This window comes from Primulina tabacum, chromosome 2 (genome assembly GCF_025594145.1).
Source record: "Primulina tabacum isolate GXHZ01 chromosome 2, ASM2559414v2, whole genome shotgun sequence".
Taxonomy (NCBI): Eukaryota; Viridiplantae; Streptophyta; class Magnoliopsida; order Lamiales; family Gesneriaceae; genus Primulina; species Primulina tabacum.
In genome coordinates this window covers 50,285,452-50,303,828 of record NC_134551.1, presented here as the reverse complement: position 1 = coordinate 50,303,828, position 18,377 = coordinate 50,285,452, and the positions used below count along the sequence as shown (strand labels likewise).

General features: G+C 34.5%; 3 protein-coding genes across 4 annotated transcripts; 2 read left to right on the top strand and 1 right to left on the bottom strand.

Moving 5' to 3' along the window:
- The first annotated feature begins 2,371 nt into the window (after positions 1 to 2,371).
- LOC142535566 (protein ACCELERATED CELL DEATH 6-like) lies at positions 2,372 to 7,629 on the top strand. 2 transcript variants are annotated; one of them, XM_075641821.1, is made up of 3 exons: positions 2,372 to 3,245; positions 3,563 to 4,005; positions 6,896 to 7,629. In XM_075641821.1, exons 1-3 carry the CDS (start codon positions 2,465 to 2,467, stop codon positions 7,505 to 7,507), a joined length of 1,836 nt encoding a protein of 611 aa, XP_075497936.1. In that variant the 5' UTR covers positions 2,372 to 2,464; the 3' UTR covers positions 7,508 to 7,629. The 2 variants fall into 2 exon arrangements, with proteins under 2 accessions (XP_075497936.1, XP_075497935.1); XM_075641820.1 differs by having other exon boundaries at positions 2,373 to 3,245; positions 3,470 to 4,005.
- Positions 7,630 to 9,269: 1,640 nt separating this feature from the next.
- On the top strand, positions 9,270 to 11,536 carry LOC142535560 (expansin-B16-like). The gene is made up of 3 exons (XM_075641815.1): positions 9,270 to 9,841; positions 10,196 to 10,325; positions 11,016 to 11,536. The coding sequence occupies exons 1-3, from the start codon at positions 9,408 to 9,410 to the stop codon at positions 11,211 to 11,213; spliced, it is 762 nt and encodes a 253-aa protein (XP_075497930.1). The 5' UTR covers positions 9,270 to 9,407; the 3' UTR covers positions 11,214 to 11,536.
- A 3,056-nt stretch (positions 11,537 to 14,592) lies between these two features.
- On the bottom strand, positions 14,593 to 16,843 carry LOC142538020 (clathrin light chain 2-like). Its single transcript, XM_075643465.1, has 3 exons — positions 16,427 to 16,843; positions 15,411 to 15,564; positions 14,593 to 15,319 (listed from the first exon to the last, which is right to left on the bottom strand). Exons 1-3 carry the CDS (start codon positions 16,738 to 16,740, stop codon positions 14,783 to 14,785), a joined length of 1,005 nt encoding a protein of 334 aa, XP_075499580.1. The 5' UTR covers positions 16,741 to 16,843; the 3' UTR covers positions 14,593 to 14,782.
- Between the last annotated feature and the right edge of the window lie 1,534 nt (positions 16,844 to 18,377).

Below are 18,377 nucleotides of genomic sequence, written 5' to 3'. Positions count from 1 at the left end.
CAATTGAATTGACATATTTATATATAATAATAGATTTATAAATCATACAGCACCTTTTGCTCAATAAAACGACTCCTTTTAACTTATGTCCTTTCCCTACAACAAATTCAAACTCTCAGTGGTTAAAAAACGAAAGCTGCAATGCTATATGGATGATCTCAATTCAGGCTTCTGCATATTACAGGCAGAAAGAGATACATAAAAATCACAAACAAGAATTTTTTGACCTGTGATTATACAAGATAGGAAAGTCGTATCTCAATTGACTTCTTCTTTTAGTTTACTGTTGGAAAAAATTACTTCAATTTTTTAAATCTAGAAACGCAATATTCACAAGCTCACCTTGGGCATCACCAGTTCTGCTGCAATTATTGAGGTAAAGAAAACCAATGAGAAAAGAAATCCAAAGCCAAGCATCGATGCTAGCAACCAACTACTTTGCCGAGAAGTCTTGTCAGCGTTAAAGAAATCTAAAAGTTCACACTGAGGCTTCCCTGGATATCTGAGAAGCAGCAGAACAACACTGAGCTCCAAAATTTGAATTATGAGGATCAAGAAAGCCTGTGCTGGAAAGGAAGAAACAAGGTAGAATATCGAAGTTGTATATGCTGATACTAATATGCAATACAAAAAAGTGCTTGATAGTGATCAAATCATCGAATCAGATGCTTAATCCAAAGAATCCCTTTTCCTGTAGCTCAGGTACTTAATCTGGAAATCGAGAGACGCTAATCAAATGAACATAAATTTGTTACTCAAAGAGCAGATCTTCCGAATTGAAATAAAAGATGTAGACCAAGCATACAATACAACAGAGTATTGGTAAAACTGCATACACTGACTGGGATTGAAATAGTCTTAAGAAATTGAAGGATTTTTTTTTTACGCAAGTAATGCCTTCTAATCCAAATTAATGTCATAGGCGAAAACTAAATGAATGAGAAGCAAGCAATATTATACAACTTTAGTCTTCATATTCAGTTCCAATGCTCAAGCAACTCAGAATATTTGGGCAATTTTGCATTTCATTAACTTAAACATCCAATAAAAACCATTACCATACTGCTGATGGAGAAAGAACAGAAGTTTTTTTATATAAAAAAGAAGGAAAAGAAATAAAATTGAATTCAAAGTGGAATTCCTACTCTTTATGCACTTAACAGTCAAGCAGCCAAGCCCATTCACAAAAAATCACAACAAACCAGGAGAAATTACTTCACCTCAATCTTTGAATCAAGAACACGTTGCTGCAATATCTTGGTCGCAACAGACTACAAATCATACATGACCATAAAACAATAGTCTACAAAAAATCGAGGAAAACATTTGACCAAAAGGTAAAAATATTCACTTATGTCTAGTATTCCCCGGTTAACTGGATGAATCTTAACCCATGCATTTCTTGATCGCATTAAAGCAGGCTATATCGTAACTTTTTTAACCATATATGATCCCTTCTCCGTTCAATCCGCATGAACCAATGGAAGCTCTTGACAACCATGATAAATGTATATACTTTACATAATTTGTTCATGAATCCCACTTTACTATCAGTTTTGTTCCAACCTTCCAGGTTTTCATGACTATACGATCAATGTCCATTGACTAGGTTCATATGATGTGGTGGTAAACAAGACGATAGATAAATTAAGGGGTAACAATTACCATACATTAGACACACATTAGAAACACACGCTTAGCTCATTACCACACATGTATGTATATATAGTTCAGCATCATTCACTTCATGTAACAAGTTTTTCATTCTTCATTTTGTACAATTTCTGGAGATTAATGGAAGTTGCTTTTCTTCTCTGTTCAATGGCTTATTCTTGATATTGTGATAAGAACTAACAATTAAGCAATGTAGCACCACCCCATTGCCATTGTGAGGTGCTGCCTCAGATGTAGATGAAGATTACACATTGTAGCTGCACAACCCTGTCCACCAACCATGCTTGGAGCCGCAGGTGCTCTAGATGACCAATAGCTGAGTACCCTTAGCTAAATTTTAGTATCACAATACTTATCAAGAACTAACAATTAAGCAAATTTTTTTTTTTGGCAACTATAAAATTTTGATTAAAAAATATTTTAAGATAAAATATATATTTTTTATAATCGTATTTCAAAGATTATTCAATGTGGTTTTTTTTCTTAAAAAAAGTGGAAAGAGTAGGTCCAATGTGGATTCATATGTTTTACAGCTCGAGTCATCAAAATCAACGTGGATGCATATGTTTTTACAGCTCGAGTCATCAAAATCAATGCATTTTTTGATTAATGAACTGGTTCCAATCTCAAAAAAAATAAAATAAGATAAAAAAATCCTTTTCATCGTTGACTGTGGACGTAGAGAATGGGTGTGATTACTCCAGAGTCAACATGAAGAACCCATTCCTCTTTTCGCACAATTCCCAGTTTCCATTTTCCGATCTACGGTTTTTCTCCTCATTTGCAGCATATGGGCAAGCTTGATTTGCACATGGAGCTAGAGAGAGGAGATGATTTCGAGTACTATGACTTGCGACAGCTGGATGCCAAAAATGGCAGAGAGAGTGACAATCAAGGAACAATGGGATCGGAAAGCACAGACATATTCGAGGACTATGACTTGTATCTGGCTGCCAAAAACGGCAAGCAAAACGATTTCAGCAGCATCCTCGATCGTGTTTCAGCGACTAACCATGTATCCTCCAGTGAAATTTTGAGCAGGGTAACCCCTATTGGGAATACGTTCTTTCATGTAGCAGCTGTACATGGAAATCACGGCATGGTAAATTATATAGCAACCAAATATCACTCCATCATACTCCAAAAGAATTTCAATGGAGACACCGTATTGCATCTTGCTGCAAAAGCTGGAAATGAATCAATGGTGGAAACCTTGGTGCTAATTCATCATGATTTATTGGGTTCATATGTACCCGAGTCTCAGGGAGAGACTAAAGATGAGGCAGATAAGAATAATTTCTTGAGGGCAAAGAATGAAAGAGGAAACACAGCCCTCCACGAAGCGTTAATCAATGGTCGAGAATCTATTGTTCAATATTTGATCAAAGAAGATCCTGAGCTATTATATTACCGCAACAAACAAGGAATATATGGGTTGTACTTGGCGGCTGAAGCTGGTTTGAAAGACTGTGTTTCTTCAATTCTTCAATATTCAACAGACCAGGAACGGTTAAATGATCAGTTCAAGGAGAAGTCTCCCATTGAAGCAGCTATTGTGAACAAAAAACTAGGTATTTCACATCTTGCATTTGTTTTGCTTTTGGAACACATGGGTATTCTAAATTATAAAAAGCATTGATCATATCAACTTCAAGAAACTCCAAGTCTTTTGACTGGAAATATTTTCTTACATGCTGAGCACTTCATGAATAGCTTTGGTTAGAAGCAAAGACATACGACTAGCGTATATGCTTTTGATTGTTTAATGCTCAATTTATAGTTTCCTGAAATACAGATGTGTTAGAAGTCATATTAAATTCAAGCCCACGATTCATAAAACTACAAGATGGTCGAGGGAGGTTACCACTTCATTATGCTGCTTCATTAGGTTATGTCGAGGTGGTTCTTTATCTGTTGAAAGGGAATGCTTCGTGTGCCACTCGAAGAGACAAAAGTGGCTCGCTCCCTATTCATCTTGCTGCCGTTGAAGGTCATCTTGCTACCATATGCCTTTTGCTTAACTACTGTCCTGCTGATCCGGTGGAGCTGCTCGACAAAAATGGTCGAAATATTTTACACCTTGCTGCTGAAAATGGGAAACTTAATGTAGTCAACTACATTCTCCACAATCCCGAACTCAATGAACTTATAAATATGAGCGATAAATATGGAAATAAACCCCTGCATTTGGCCGCCATAAACTGGCATCCTGAAATTGTAAATGCATTGACATGGGACAAGAGAGTGGACATTACGTCGAGCAATGATAAGGGGGTGACAGCTCTTGATACTGCTGACTTTGAAATGCTTGATAATCCCCCATTTCGCCAGGTACGCACTATGAATTCCTCTACTTTCTTTCTTAAGCAAGTATGGATGCTTCTACCTTTCCTGATGAATAAAAAAAATTAGAGATTTTATTTAGCTTGTAAATGAAGGCTTTAAACTATGTTATCATATTTCCAAAATCACTGTGCAAATAAATTGTCTGCACAAAAAAGAAGGGGAGATAGTCACAGCCATTCTTAAAAATGTTAAAAAAAAAAAATCAGTTGTTTTGCCCCGGACCTGATAAAACTTAACAAGAGAAAAGAATGAAGGAAAAACAAATCTAAAAAATGGGAAAATGTCCGTTTGGATTAAAGTAAAAAGAAAACTAAAATTAGAGGAAACATGATATGTTACTAACCATATAGAACTTTCTTCTATGACACCAGTACAAGTGAAATTCGATAATTGAGTTTCGGTGTACTGTCGGATCTGGGTTTTTTACACGCCCAAACGCAGCGGAAGTTTTAAAAATTTTTAGATCTTGACATTCAAGATATTGTTTGAGCACTCGCATGATTTTAATAAATTAACAATCATAAGGAGTTTAGTATTATACCTTAGTGAATAATTCACTTGGCTCCAACTACACCGGTATTAGCGGACGTAGCTCTTGTTGTAAATCCCTACGAACATTCTTCGATCTTCTAATCCGGTCCACGACTGGAATATTTGTTCCTCTTCTAAATTGCACTAGAAATTTAGAAGAACTTTTGCGCAGAGATGGAATACAAAGAAGACGACTCAATGTATTGCCGAAAACTTCTTGGAATAAGAACCAAACTTTCGAGAGCCGCTTGGCATTGGGAAGAGCCGAAAGTATCTTGTATTATTCTCTAGCCTTTCGGATGCATGCGTATGTTGTCAAATAAGAATCTAAATCCTTATTATCATTTCTAGTCTTCTATTTACTTAATTCATTAGATTGATTAAGTCAATTAAAGATTCTAAAATTTATTTGCATGCCAAATCACCGAAAACTTTTGGGAAAATCAATTCTCATTTCTCAAACCTTCGGTCATGCCATTTATAAATTAACCAAAATAATATATTTTATTATTTTAATTAATTGTAGTTTCCTTAATTAATCACATTAATTAAGTTAATGGATTTCAAACATTATGTATATGATTCTCGAATCAGCAACACCAAAATTCATGCATATTTCGAAAATATACATATTTATTATTTTGCTTGTGTGCAAGTTTTTAAATTATGGTATCATGAATATCTCCATATTACATAATTCAATACAATATTTAATAAAAAATTAATGGGCTATATTTTAACACAATTAAAATATAATTAATTATTAAAGTCCATTTGAACTTTAATAAAGTTGCATGATGGGTTTATACTCTTACAAGCCCATGATCCATGCTCCCATTACATTAATCTCATCATAATCCCGATCGACGATCCAATATCATCGATGTGACAATTTCAACTTGTTTGTTATTATGATGCACACTTTAATTCCGAGATCATCAACGTCTAAATAAGGCATGTGTACTCCTTTGTCTGTCTTAACAGTCATGCTCTCAAAATTTCTATAAACTTTTATAAACTTTATTTATAAGCTTATCGATTGATCATATCAAACTTATTTCTTATAAATTCAACTCATTGAATTTATTATCTCAACGTTTTCTATAAATTTAACTCATTGAATTTATTACCTCAACGGGAACAAGTAAACCAGTGCTTGTATGACCCTCAATGGTTCAGGGATACAGCTAGCCGTGGGTTCACAACTCTTTGTGATTCAGGACATAATCCTTTATTCGGGCTTACCCTAGTTAACCCCAATCTTTTCATCAACTCCTTGATCAAGAATTTCAGAACTCATTTCTGATTGCACCCATCGGATCATGGTAAGAGCGTCTAGTAGCATCGCCCCATGATCCCCTAGGTATCACTGATAGTGCCTGCAAGAACCAGTCGATTATTATCAACGTACAGTACGGTCCCTTCATCTCATATATCCCGATCGAATCTGCAACCATTGGTTCATCGAGGGTTGCATAATAATTCGATAACTATGTGATAACTATAATAGTGGCATCGCATGTACGGTTGGAGAACTCCTTCTCTAACGTACATCTCATACTCTGGCCAGAGATTCCATGCACTATTATTACATCAGATCACATAGGATATCCACACCCGCAGGTGAGCGATGAATCCCCGACTACAATGCACTGGCTCCTATATGTGTCGCAACTGTACCCAACCTCGCCACCTGATGACTCTCCTGGAGCCGGTAAACGAGTCAAAGCACAGCCCTAGCATATAGAGCCTCAGTGTTGTCCCGGGTCGTAAGGACTAATGGTGTACAATCATAACCACGGACTTATCCTCTCGATGAATGATAACCACTTGGAAAGTCCGAGGGAGGGTTGTTCGGTATAATCATCATATGACTACCCATCTGCATGTTTGGACATCTCCATGCCCTTACTAAAAAACGCAGTACACAACATCACAGATGCTAGTCTCGAGCTCAAGCGACCTTTATCCCTGTTTTAGGCAGCTGAATCGACTAGGAACGAATTTAGAATATGCAGTGTTTACAAATGAGTTTCAACATCGAATTACGATTCATTTGTATTAAAGCATAATCAAGGACTTTATCTATGCTGTTTGCATGGGTATACAGATAAAGTATAACAAGACCATAAAAAGTTAAATTATATTAAAATAAAGATTGTTTATTTCACTTGAGTCAATAAATTCCCTAGCCAACCGTTGCTTGCAGGGCATCTACTCTAACATGTACTACAAAACATAGAGAAAAATAAGCTCCGGCAATGTAATTATCCATCATAATTATATGAACTTTGTTGGTCCAAGTATCACTGAGGTTGTTTAATCAACTCTTAACGTCTTTCAGCGATTGACATGGTCTGCCCTGAAAGCAGCAGGAACACCTCGAAGGCAGAGTAAAAGCAAACGGGGTTCGAGCTATCGGACGGAAAAATACAAGGACAGAGTTAACACTCTGTTACTTGTATCAACTCTTGTAGCCACAATAACTTTTGCAGCCGGTTTCACTTTGCCTGGTGGGTATAGCATCTCTGAGACAAACATTGGCATGGCAGCAATGTTAAGGAAAACAGCCTTTCACGTATTTATTTTCTGTGACACTATAGCCATGTATAGCTCCATAGTTGTCGCCGTATCTCTCATTTGGGCTCAATTAGGTGATCTTAAGTTAGTGCTTGATGCTATCACCGTAGCGCAACCGTTGTTGGTGATTGCTCTTACCATGATGTCCGTGGCTTTCACGGCCGGAATATTCCTAGTGGTTCGTAATCTTCACTGGCTGAGTACTGTTGTTTTAGTCATAGGCTTTGTGTTCCTTTCGGTTTTGTTGGTCCTCCTGATTCCATTATGCATGCCATTTACATCAAGTAATAGGATAGCACGCTACATTTCATATTATCCCTTCTGTCTCCTTATGTTAGCAACCAGAACTAATCCACGAGGCAAGAAGGATGGATAAGATAAATATGCATTTTGTGAGATGGATTCCTTAAGCTTTCAAGCTCTTGTATTTCTGTAATTGATACCAATAAATTAAATATCATTAACTGTTGTGAAATTCATGTAATTGTTCCATTTTTGTGACAGCGGAATCTTATATTTGACAGTTTGCTTTTGGATATAAACAAATTTTAGCCTAGATCAACTTCTTATGAAATGTACTCTTTGGGCCCAAAATTATTTTTCCTGTGAAATTCATTACGAAAGAATTACAAAAGATTGAAAACATATATATATATATATATGATATTTCAAAACAAATTGTTTTAGATCTGGTGTAAAAAAATAAAATTTTGAGTATAAAATTGAAACAACTATAATAATATCAGTATTTTCTAATCTTGTTTGTGTGGTCAAATATCATACATTTGTAACCGATCTGAAAGAGTATATATATTGAAATATCATATATTAGTACTACATTTTTAATGTTTGTTCCAACTTTTATTCGAAGAAACCATGTGTCATTAATGTTAAAATTTGTTAAACATGTTTGGTTACTAAAAAATCATATATTAGTGTTAAATCTGAAATATTTAATATTCAAATATCATATTATAAATATAAGATTTTTAATGTTTTATACTGAATTTTCATATGAAAAAGATATGTCATTAATGTCAAAATTTGTTATACATGTTTGGATACTCGAAAATCATATATTATTGTTAGATCTGTAACATATAATACTCAAATATCATATATTAATAGCAGTTTTCAAGGTTTTTACCTAATTTTCATCCGAAAAAAATGTGTCATAATATCAAAATTTGTTATATATTATCGAGTACTTGAAAATCATATATCAATATAAGATATAAAATATTTATTTCTAAAATATCATATGTTACTTTCAGATTTTCAATCTTCAGGAATATCGAATAGTTTAATGAAATATTTTGATATATCAAAATATAACCAAATTAACACTCATTTATGAAAGAATAGAATAGGCATTGACACCTAAAAGCAGACACGTGGATTTTTGTCATGCGGATTTAACGCCTTAACTGTCGTCAGGTCCCACTTTAACTTTGTAAGATAGTCCATAACATATAATCAACAGACCACTTGATGTGAACAAGTTTTAAATAGATTCTATATAGATATTGCAACGACTTCAAATCTTTTGTTATCTCTAGTGATAGTTTATTATTTATTATATTCAATGGAAAATGGTGCGTCCAATCTAAAATATTGTTCCACATTTCGAACGAGTATATCTCTTGTGAGACGATCTTATAAATCTTTATCTGTGAAACGGGTTAATCCTACCGATATTCACAATAAAAAGTAATACTCTTAGTATAAAAAATAATATTTTTTCATGGATGACTCAAATAAGAGATTCGACCCACAAAATTGATCCGTGAGACTGTCTCAGAAGAGTTTTTGTGATTTGAAATATAAATAACTCTAAATCACCCCTTTGTCAATGTATATATTTTACATATTTTTTAAATATTTTATTTTGAAATAAAATATAAGAGTAGCAACCATAAATATAGCAACACTGAAAACTCATGTGAAATAGTTTCACGAATAAATTTTGTAAGACGTTATTATCTATGAAAAATATTATATATTATATGTTTTTAATTTTTTTTATATTTTAAATTTAAAAAAGAAATGAAATGTAGCAAATAAAAAAATAGTTGATATATGTAAAGCGAACAAAAAAGAGCGACGCAAGTAAATAGCAGAGTTTGTTCTGTACATATACATGCAGTTACCTGTTACCCAGTTCCTGTTTCAAAGTTTCCACATACCAACTCCACAAAAAATACGTCGGCAGACAGTTCGCCTCGATTCCCACGCGCCGCCGCTAGGTGGTGGTTTGACGATTAACTTTCCACATTATGAAGGGTATACTCTACTTAGTTCTTGTCTGCATTCTGGTGGTCACCGCCGCAGCGGTGGCCGACCTGCATTGGTACCCAGCGACCGCCACTTGGTACGGTAGCCCTGAAGGGGACGGCAGCGACGGCGGGGCGTGTGGGTACGGATCTCTGGTGGACGTGAAGCCGTTCAGGGCGAGAGTTGGAGCAGTGAGCCCCGTTCTGTTCAAGGGCGGCGAGGGCTGCGGCGCGTGCTATAAAGTGAAGTGCTTGGACAATTCCATATGCTCGAGGAGGGCGGTGACAGTCATTATAACCGACGAATGCCCCGGCGGTTACTGTTCAAACGGGCGCACGCATTTCGATCTCAGCGGCGCCGCCTTCGGCCGCATGGCGGTCGCCGGTGGTCACGGCCTGCTCCGAAACCGGGGCGAAATCTCTGTCATGTACCGCAGGTAAATAACAGTAGGGAATCATGTGATGGTACGATTTCCGTTTCATGATTCAGTGTCTTTAACGGGCTTATTGTTTAGTTTTGTCATTTAGTGACTTATTAAAGTAATAATCAACCCCAAGAATTATTGGCCAACCAAACAAAACATGTATTGAAATTTGACCCTACATGTATCTAGCCTATATAATTAAGGTAATCTTTAAGATTTTCGATTAAAACCATGTATCTAGCCTATATAATTAAGGTAATCTTTAAGATTTTCGAGAAAAACCATGTCTCTAGCCTAAATAATTAAGGTAATCTTTAAGATTTTCGATTAAAACTAAACTACGTTATTTGAATTTGAGCTACGCAGGACTGCATGCAAGTATCCAGGAAAAAACATTGCATTTCGAGTGAATGAAGGATCAACAAACTTTTGGCTCTCACTTTTAGTTGAATTTGAGGATGGAGATGGCGATGTTGGGTCCATGCACATAAGAGAGGTAAACTTATTCAGACTTTAGAGTGCCTAATTTTCCCTTTTCTTTTTTAAGTTAACAAAAAGAAATCACCACTCACGCGTACTGTACTAATAGCTAGGAAAATCCCTTTTGAAATGTGAAAGCGAATTATAAGGGTAACCTCTATGGATCGAATTCTCGAGTTAAAAGGAATTGTTCAAAGACTTTGCTTTGCTTTTTAAGTTATTTTAGTGAAAGTGCGATATTGGGACAACAAGTGTTTTTTTTTTGTTTTTCGGAGTCAAAAGGGGGAGGGGGCTTCTTTGTCTCTTGCAAAAAGTCCCCACTTGCACGACTATCTAAAAGTAGCCTCTTATGTGATCCAACCGCTTATCTAACTTTGCTTTGCAAAGAATTAACGAATAACAACCCTTTTGGTTTTTTTTTTTTTTTAAATGACGATAGAATATGTCATCGTTATTTTTCGATATGTAATGACAATCTTTGTGTTAAAATAGTAGAATGTGCAAATCATGTTAAATTGAATTTGGTAAACTATGTGTTACATGTGTAAAGTATTTGAACTCATGATTATTGATCAAATATCACCCACACTGACTGAAGAGCCTTTCATTTCGACGAACTTGTCATGTATTTTTTTCTTTACAAATGCATATTTCATTATAATGTGTACAATCAATTGAAAAGATTTCGTGTATAATTTAATTGCAGGCAAATTCAAACCAATGGTTAGATATGACACATATATGGGGTGCAAATTGGTGCATTATTGCTGGACCTCTTCAAGGACCATTCTCCGTGAAGTTAACTACACTCTCAACCGCGAAAACGCTCTCGGCCAGGGACGTGATTCCCAGAAATTGGACCCCTAAAGCCACTTACACCTCTCGCCTCAACTTCTTTTCCTGAAATCCCTTCTGGTTCTCGATCCAAATCTCGTGTGGACTCGAAAACATACAACACCTAGAGTTGCTCTCTGTTTTGTTAGTTGCTTGCAAGTGTATGCATGTTTGTTAATCGTGATATGTGTAGTAGCCCTCTCCAAAGGAGAGAGTGCGTATTCCATAGTTTGTAAAATATTTAGTAAGTGGGAAAATAAGTAGTCGTCTCTCTTTTCTTTTTCTTTTTTTTCTTTCTTTTTGTGTGTTTTCATATTTCCCCACTAATCGTAGTTGGGAAATACTGTTTGATCGTCGGTGTAGCAATTGGAGTTTGTGTTATTTGATTGGTTGATGTGAGACTTTTTTTATTATTTCTAGTGCTTTTAGTACATTAATTAATTTTACAAATACGGATAACGACAAATTGCTACCCAAGAAACAATATTGGTTAACGGTAACTTAAATTTTGTCAACTTTGTATCTCATGTCTCTATCCATCAATCAATCCCCCTGTCTCTTCCAATGCCTTTGCTACAACAACTGCTATTACATTTATTATTATCGTCGAAAATATATATCATTGTTCTCAAATCTAGGAACAAATTTCCTTTTCTAATATGGTCATTAGAAATAAATTTTAAAAAAATTAAATGTATAATATTTGGCGTAAGATAACGTAAATCATATATATATTGTATTGTGAATTCCGAATCAGAGGGTAGCTCAAGAATTAAAGAATTTAAAAAGCATGCATGTGGGTCAAGGTAGAGCATGTGCTGGGAACATACATGTTTATAGGGGCACCTTTCATGTTCACAAGTTCCGACCTTTTTCGGCCGACAGTCGCTGGAATCAATAAACGTGGGTTCACATTCTATCCCAAGCATTCTTGAGGTTGCTGGACACATGTATTTGTGAACATTTTATGTCCACCGACTTAGTGGTGTCAAAATCAAATACGACCCACCAACCACACACACGGTTCAACTCGAAAAAAATTAGGTTTAGATTTGGAGTTTTCGGGTTCAGGTCAGATTGGATTGGACACGATAGCTGACCCGAAAAATGATCGGGTTGGATTAGGTTCGGGTTTACCCGAGTTGACCCGAATATTATAAATTTTTTTAAAAAATATAATTAATAAATATTGCCTACATTTTTATTTATTGTATGTCTGAAAAATATTTATTGTATATTTATATAATAAATTTTTCATAATTTAATATTTATTTTGAATAATTTTTATTTTTAAACAATTGTTTATTTGATTTAGTAAATTTATTTTATTTTTCTACAATTAGACTTTGAAATTTAAATCATATATATGAGGGATAATTTGTTATTATGTGTTTAAATTTAAAAATATTTTTTGAATTTTATTTAATTTTCTTTAAAAAAATTTAAAAAATTCAAAATCAAGTTGATCGGATTGATTCGGGTTCAGATTTGGGTTGAAAGTTTTCGGGTTGAGTTCGGGTTGAGCAATTTTTGAATAGTACCATTGCTCAACCCGATCTAAACCACCCGAATTGACACCCTTGCACGGACTCTCGTTTAATTTTTCAACCATAAAGGACATTTTTTTCCTTTCTTTTTTCAACCATAAAAAGTCTTCTTACGATTTACGAAAAGTTACGATTACGGATGAATTCAACACAAATAAAGATTTTAAGGATAATCTGGGAATAGTTATAAATTCAAAATGTGAAGGTAACTAAAATAAGATCGAGTAATTGGTTGTTCCACGGTCCAAAATTCTGTCGGTAGATGCGAATGCATAAAAAGCTGCTGAAGTTAAACCGAACCTGAGCCTACCAGCACATGAAATGGTTGATCAGTTCGAAACGGGCAAATTCTTTTTCTTCCTTTTTGATTATCGAGAGAAATATTTGTTATAATTGGATTTAAGAAATTATAATAAATTGCTAAAGACGTGGAAAATTGTATTATATTCACACTTGATCTTGTGTACAGTGTCATCCAACCAAATATCGACTGGTGTATTGAAGATACTATGGGCCGAGTTTTTTTAGGGGGCCTAGCCTTTCTGGACTGCACCTAAGTGTTGGACCATACTTTCATTTGACTTGTCCCTCAGACGATTGAACGAGAGAGCAGACAGGCTTGGTGAGAGCTTCTGCTATTTGATCGAAAGAGAGGGAACATATTGATCGGCAAGAGATTTGGAAATGACTTTTTCACTGACAAAGTGTAGATCAAACTCGAGTGTTTGGTGCGTGGATGAAAACCCGGATCAGCACTTCATGCAATTATGCTAAGATCGTCACACCATACAACTGGAACACCAGAGAGTTGAATGCATGTGAAGTTCCGGAAGAAGAGATTGAATCCAAATAAGCTACTCAGCTTCCGTGCTTGAAACCACAGCTTGTTTCTCAGAGCTCCGTGAAATAGGAGAACCACCAAAAAACGAACAGAAACCAGCCTCCGGATAATTTTATTTCGAGAATATGTTAAATTATGAGAACTTATTTTAGTTACGTCTATTTTCATTTTATTTAAGTTATAAAACGCTTCCATATTTTTATTTCGTTTTCGGAATTTTTATTTTAAAGATATGATTATTTTGAGTTAAGTTTGAAATAGAACTACGGAACTTGTTGATTCACGATTATGTTATTATTGAACGACATCGGAGTTGGCGCATCTAGAATCCGGGGCGTGATACCTTGAGGAGGGAATAATTTGGAGTCAGATTATGTAACTTAGGGTAAGGTAAACAGCAGAATGGAATGCGTCTTCACAGAAGGATAAACGCAACGAGGCTTGAGCCAAAAGAGATACGTTGATGCTTTCCTTCCACAACACTATTTTGAATTTCACAATGAATTAGTACAAAAGATATTATAATTTAGTAGGTTATAGAATTTTGAAATGTAAAATTTTTTGGTTGTGGTTATGTTTACTTAGACTAAATTCCGCAATAAATTAAATAAATCATCAATCTAATTATTCTATTTACAAAGTTTACTAATAATTAACATATATAATACAAACTTACAATCAATAAAATATTTTTGTATCCAAGAAAAATCAAAACAAAACTAACAAAATATATTACACAATTTATTATATTAATAACGATTGATTTGATTTATTTTTTATAAAAAATTTGAACTAAATAAGTTTTTTCGATTAACTTAAACTGATGCAAATCATACGATTTGGTTTGATTTTACAGCTAGATTTATTTTGTTCCTGCCTGAACTGTTGGGATTGTATTTTCTGATTTGATTTATCATAATCAAGTAACTGAACTGCTGGCTTGCTTTCTTCTATCAAGCATTCATCCTTACATTAATGAGAGGGCACCAAAACAAAATTCCAAGCAATTTTGTAATGGCAGGAAAAATTGCATGCATGTCAGTGAGGACAAGGAACTTGGAGAATGACCAAGTGATACTCATTTTATTACAGAAAACAGGAACACAAAACAAGTTAGGACAATGCCCGTTCGCAGCCCCAAAAAATTTGTCAAAACAGATTATTACTTCTCATAATGGTAACAACAAATAACTTGAAATAAAGACTCAACCACAAAATCTTGTTATATATAGATATAAGATTCAATACTCATCAGGCATTAGCAAGGGTCTCTGTCTTCACGGACGATGCATCAGAGGTCGTTATTTTAGGAGCAGCATCGGCTTTAGTGTCCAAATCAGGCTTGTCCACTTCAGCAGGGGATGCAGTTTGTGTAGCGTCCTTTCCATCCTTAGAAGGGTTTGGCGTGGCAGAATTCCCGTCCTTTCCATCCTTAGATGGATTTGGCGTGGCAGAATTCCCATCCTTTCCATCCTTAGATGGATTTGGCGTGGCAGGATTCCCGTCTTTGGCATCCTTACATTCTTTGGCTTCGTCTTTTTTGGGTGGAATCATATGGGATGGAGGAGTTTGCTTCAGCTTCTGGAGGACTTGTCGCATTCTCGACATGTCGGTAGGTTTCCCGGGCTTCGGCCCTTGAATAACCTCAACCGAAACTTTCTTTTCGTCTTCTTTTTTGCCTCTCCTCTTCTCGATTTTGGAAACTTCACGGGGTATGATCTCCGCTATCGCTTTCCAGTATTGCTTGTCAGCTTCTTTATGAAACTTCTCTTGGTTGGCTAGATAAAGCTGCACCAAAAAATCGCAAAAAAGGAATTCCTCATTCGTAAGTCAAAAATTTCTAAAAACTATATGTATCAAACATGAAATTTGAATTTACTTTCTCTCTTTCCCTATTCTGGGCCTTGTTAGTCTCGCAATTCTGAGTCCTTTTCTCGTAAAATTGCCGCTTGTACTCCTCAGCTTCAGCGATTATCTGATCCCTCATCTCCTTCTCTTTCTTCTCTTTCTCCTCAAGATAAATGGCATTTTGGCTGCAAAGAAAATAAGATAAGTGTTAGATTCATGCGTAGACTAACATGAAAACAAGAGAGATGTTAAATTCATGCCATAGAAATGTTCGTATTTTGTACTCTTTTTCTGAAGAGGATCGTAAGGATTAGACCAAATTTCAGATGCCAAAAGCATAAATTGATATTATAACACATTTAACCAATGTGTTAGCAATGCCTTCTCACTTAATTTCTTCGAAGTAATGATAAACGCTGCGTAAAATCTCCTGAAGAGAAATGATCCTTACAATCCTGACCTGTGCATCACCAGTTTGGTGTCAAGACACGCGAGTTAGTTATAAATATTCAATATTCAGAGCAGTCACTCCAAATATCTAATGATCCAGGGCTCGAACCAATCTTCGTAAGAAATAACCTGATCATTATTTATGCAACTTTTTGAAATGGGAAGACATTGAATTGAGCTTCGAATCGCATAGAGGTTCATGCCACCCTGGGCGAACAACCAAAATTGCTATGGGTGACACATATGGATTGAGTTGGAAATATCCCCCCACCTAGAAAAACTCACTTCACTCAAATTTTGAACAAATATGAAAATTTACATGTAAGTTTCCCAAAAATATGTCTTTGGAGTGCTACACGTAAATATGTTTCTGTGGAAGAGAATTGGCAAGCTTAAATGAAACCAGCTCGAAGAAAATTCACGAATTTGCTACGAAATAAAAAGCTGATTTAAAGCATTAATTAATACAATTCACAATCATCGAAGATTCATGCACCTCACGCACGTAGACTCGTCGGAATCTGGGCAATCATATGATCGAACAATAATAATGTTATTCGATGATAAGAATATTCCAGGAAAAGGGTAATTAATTACCGACGCCACTCTCGAAAAGCGGAGCATTCCTCACGCATCTGACTGGGTTCCGGAAGCAGAGGTCCTCCGCCTCCGCCATCAGGCGATGTGAAAATCCCTTCATTATCGTCATCCGCCACGCCGTACGGCTTCCCGTTCTCATAACCGCCATAGCCATAATCATCTGTTGAGTAGTGCATGTTATTTTCGGGGCCCATTGGCGGTGGTTCGGCATCGTTGCCACCTTCGGAACCGTACTGCATGTCATCTTGGATCCCCTCAACGAAGTCGTTTGCGGGATCAACGACGAACCCTCCATCATCAAAAGAATCCATTTTCCTAAAACCAGATCTGCTTCGATATGTATGTATTATAATGCAATGTATTTAACTAACAGTGTATGTGTGATGCCATTGGAAAGATTTAGGATCGATGGAGAAGAAAGCGGTGCATTTCTTAACAAAATTATTTATTAATATTATAGTTGGAGGGGAATAATAAGGATTTGCGTAATTAGTTATAAGCATTGTTTTGACCCGTGATCGAACCCAATTGGTTAATCGTAAAATAGAGTAGGTTTTTTGTAATACGATCTCACGAATCTTTATCTGTGACGTGTCAACTCTATTGATATTCATAATAAAAAATAATACCCTTAGCATAAAAAGTAATACTTTTCATGGATGACCCAATTAAGAGATTCTTCTCACAAAATACAACCGTGAGACCGTCTCACACAAGTTTTTGTCAAAAAGTAATACTTTTTCATGGTCGACCCAAATAAGAGACCCGTCTCACAAAATACGACCCGTGTGACCGTGTTACACAAATTTTTGTCTTTAAAATAATGGTTTGGTCGATCAAACCGGTTCATTATTGTATAATATGAAATAATAATATAATATAATATAATTTAATAAATAAAATAATTTAAATTTTAAATATTTTAAATGTATATAAAAATAAAAAAATATTTTTTCTCAAGTTAAAAAAATCAAATAATCTCTAATATTATTAAAATAATATTTTTTAAAAGTTAGAAATCCAAATAATCATATGCATAAAACTAAATTGAATTTAAAAAAATGTGAATCTTTCGGTCCAACAAATATTTGATCGATTCGATCGGTTGTAACCAGTTTAATACTCATCCGGCCGGTTTGACAAATAAAATGATTTTTTGTCGATGTCCAAACCGGACCTGTGATAGGTTTCTAATTTGGTCCGATCCAATTATAAAAACACAGGTTATAAGGACTTTTTGAAGTGGGATATATGATAAATGTTGCGCTCGAATTTTTATTTTATCAAAATGTTATAGGATACTAAAATTTTAGTAGTATTAGTATTTTACTCGTGTTATTCACAATATATTATTATTTATGTAATTAATTATTAAAAATAATAAATATTAACATTTGAAATTTTATTAAATTATTGATATAATATAATGAATATATTTAAAGTTTAAAAATTATTATAAAAAAATATTATATTAAAATTATTTATATCATTTAATATAACACATAAATGATGATAACAATCTCCTATCGTTAAATTAACTTATTTATCTTCGCTGGATGAAACCGTTACAAAATAAAAAAAATATCTAAACAATCATATATTATTTTGTCTATCAAAATTTAAAATAATCAATATTTTTCAAAAAGTCACAAATTTTTTCACTTATTAGATGAATAAATTTTGATAAATTTTTTAAATATTTTTAAAACATGTTAAAAAATATTTATATGGAAATTCTAAATGAGATACATAATAATAACAATAACAATAATAACAACAACAACTACTACTTTTTCTACTATAATTATACCAGAATTACAATGATAATATTTCAAAAAATTGACAATCGTAATATTATGTAAAATAAATATAAAATAACTTTATATTTTGTTAAATATGATATAAAGTAGTAATAAGTAAATGTATAAAAGTAATATTAAACTCAAAA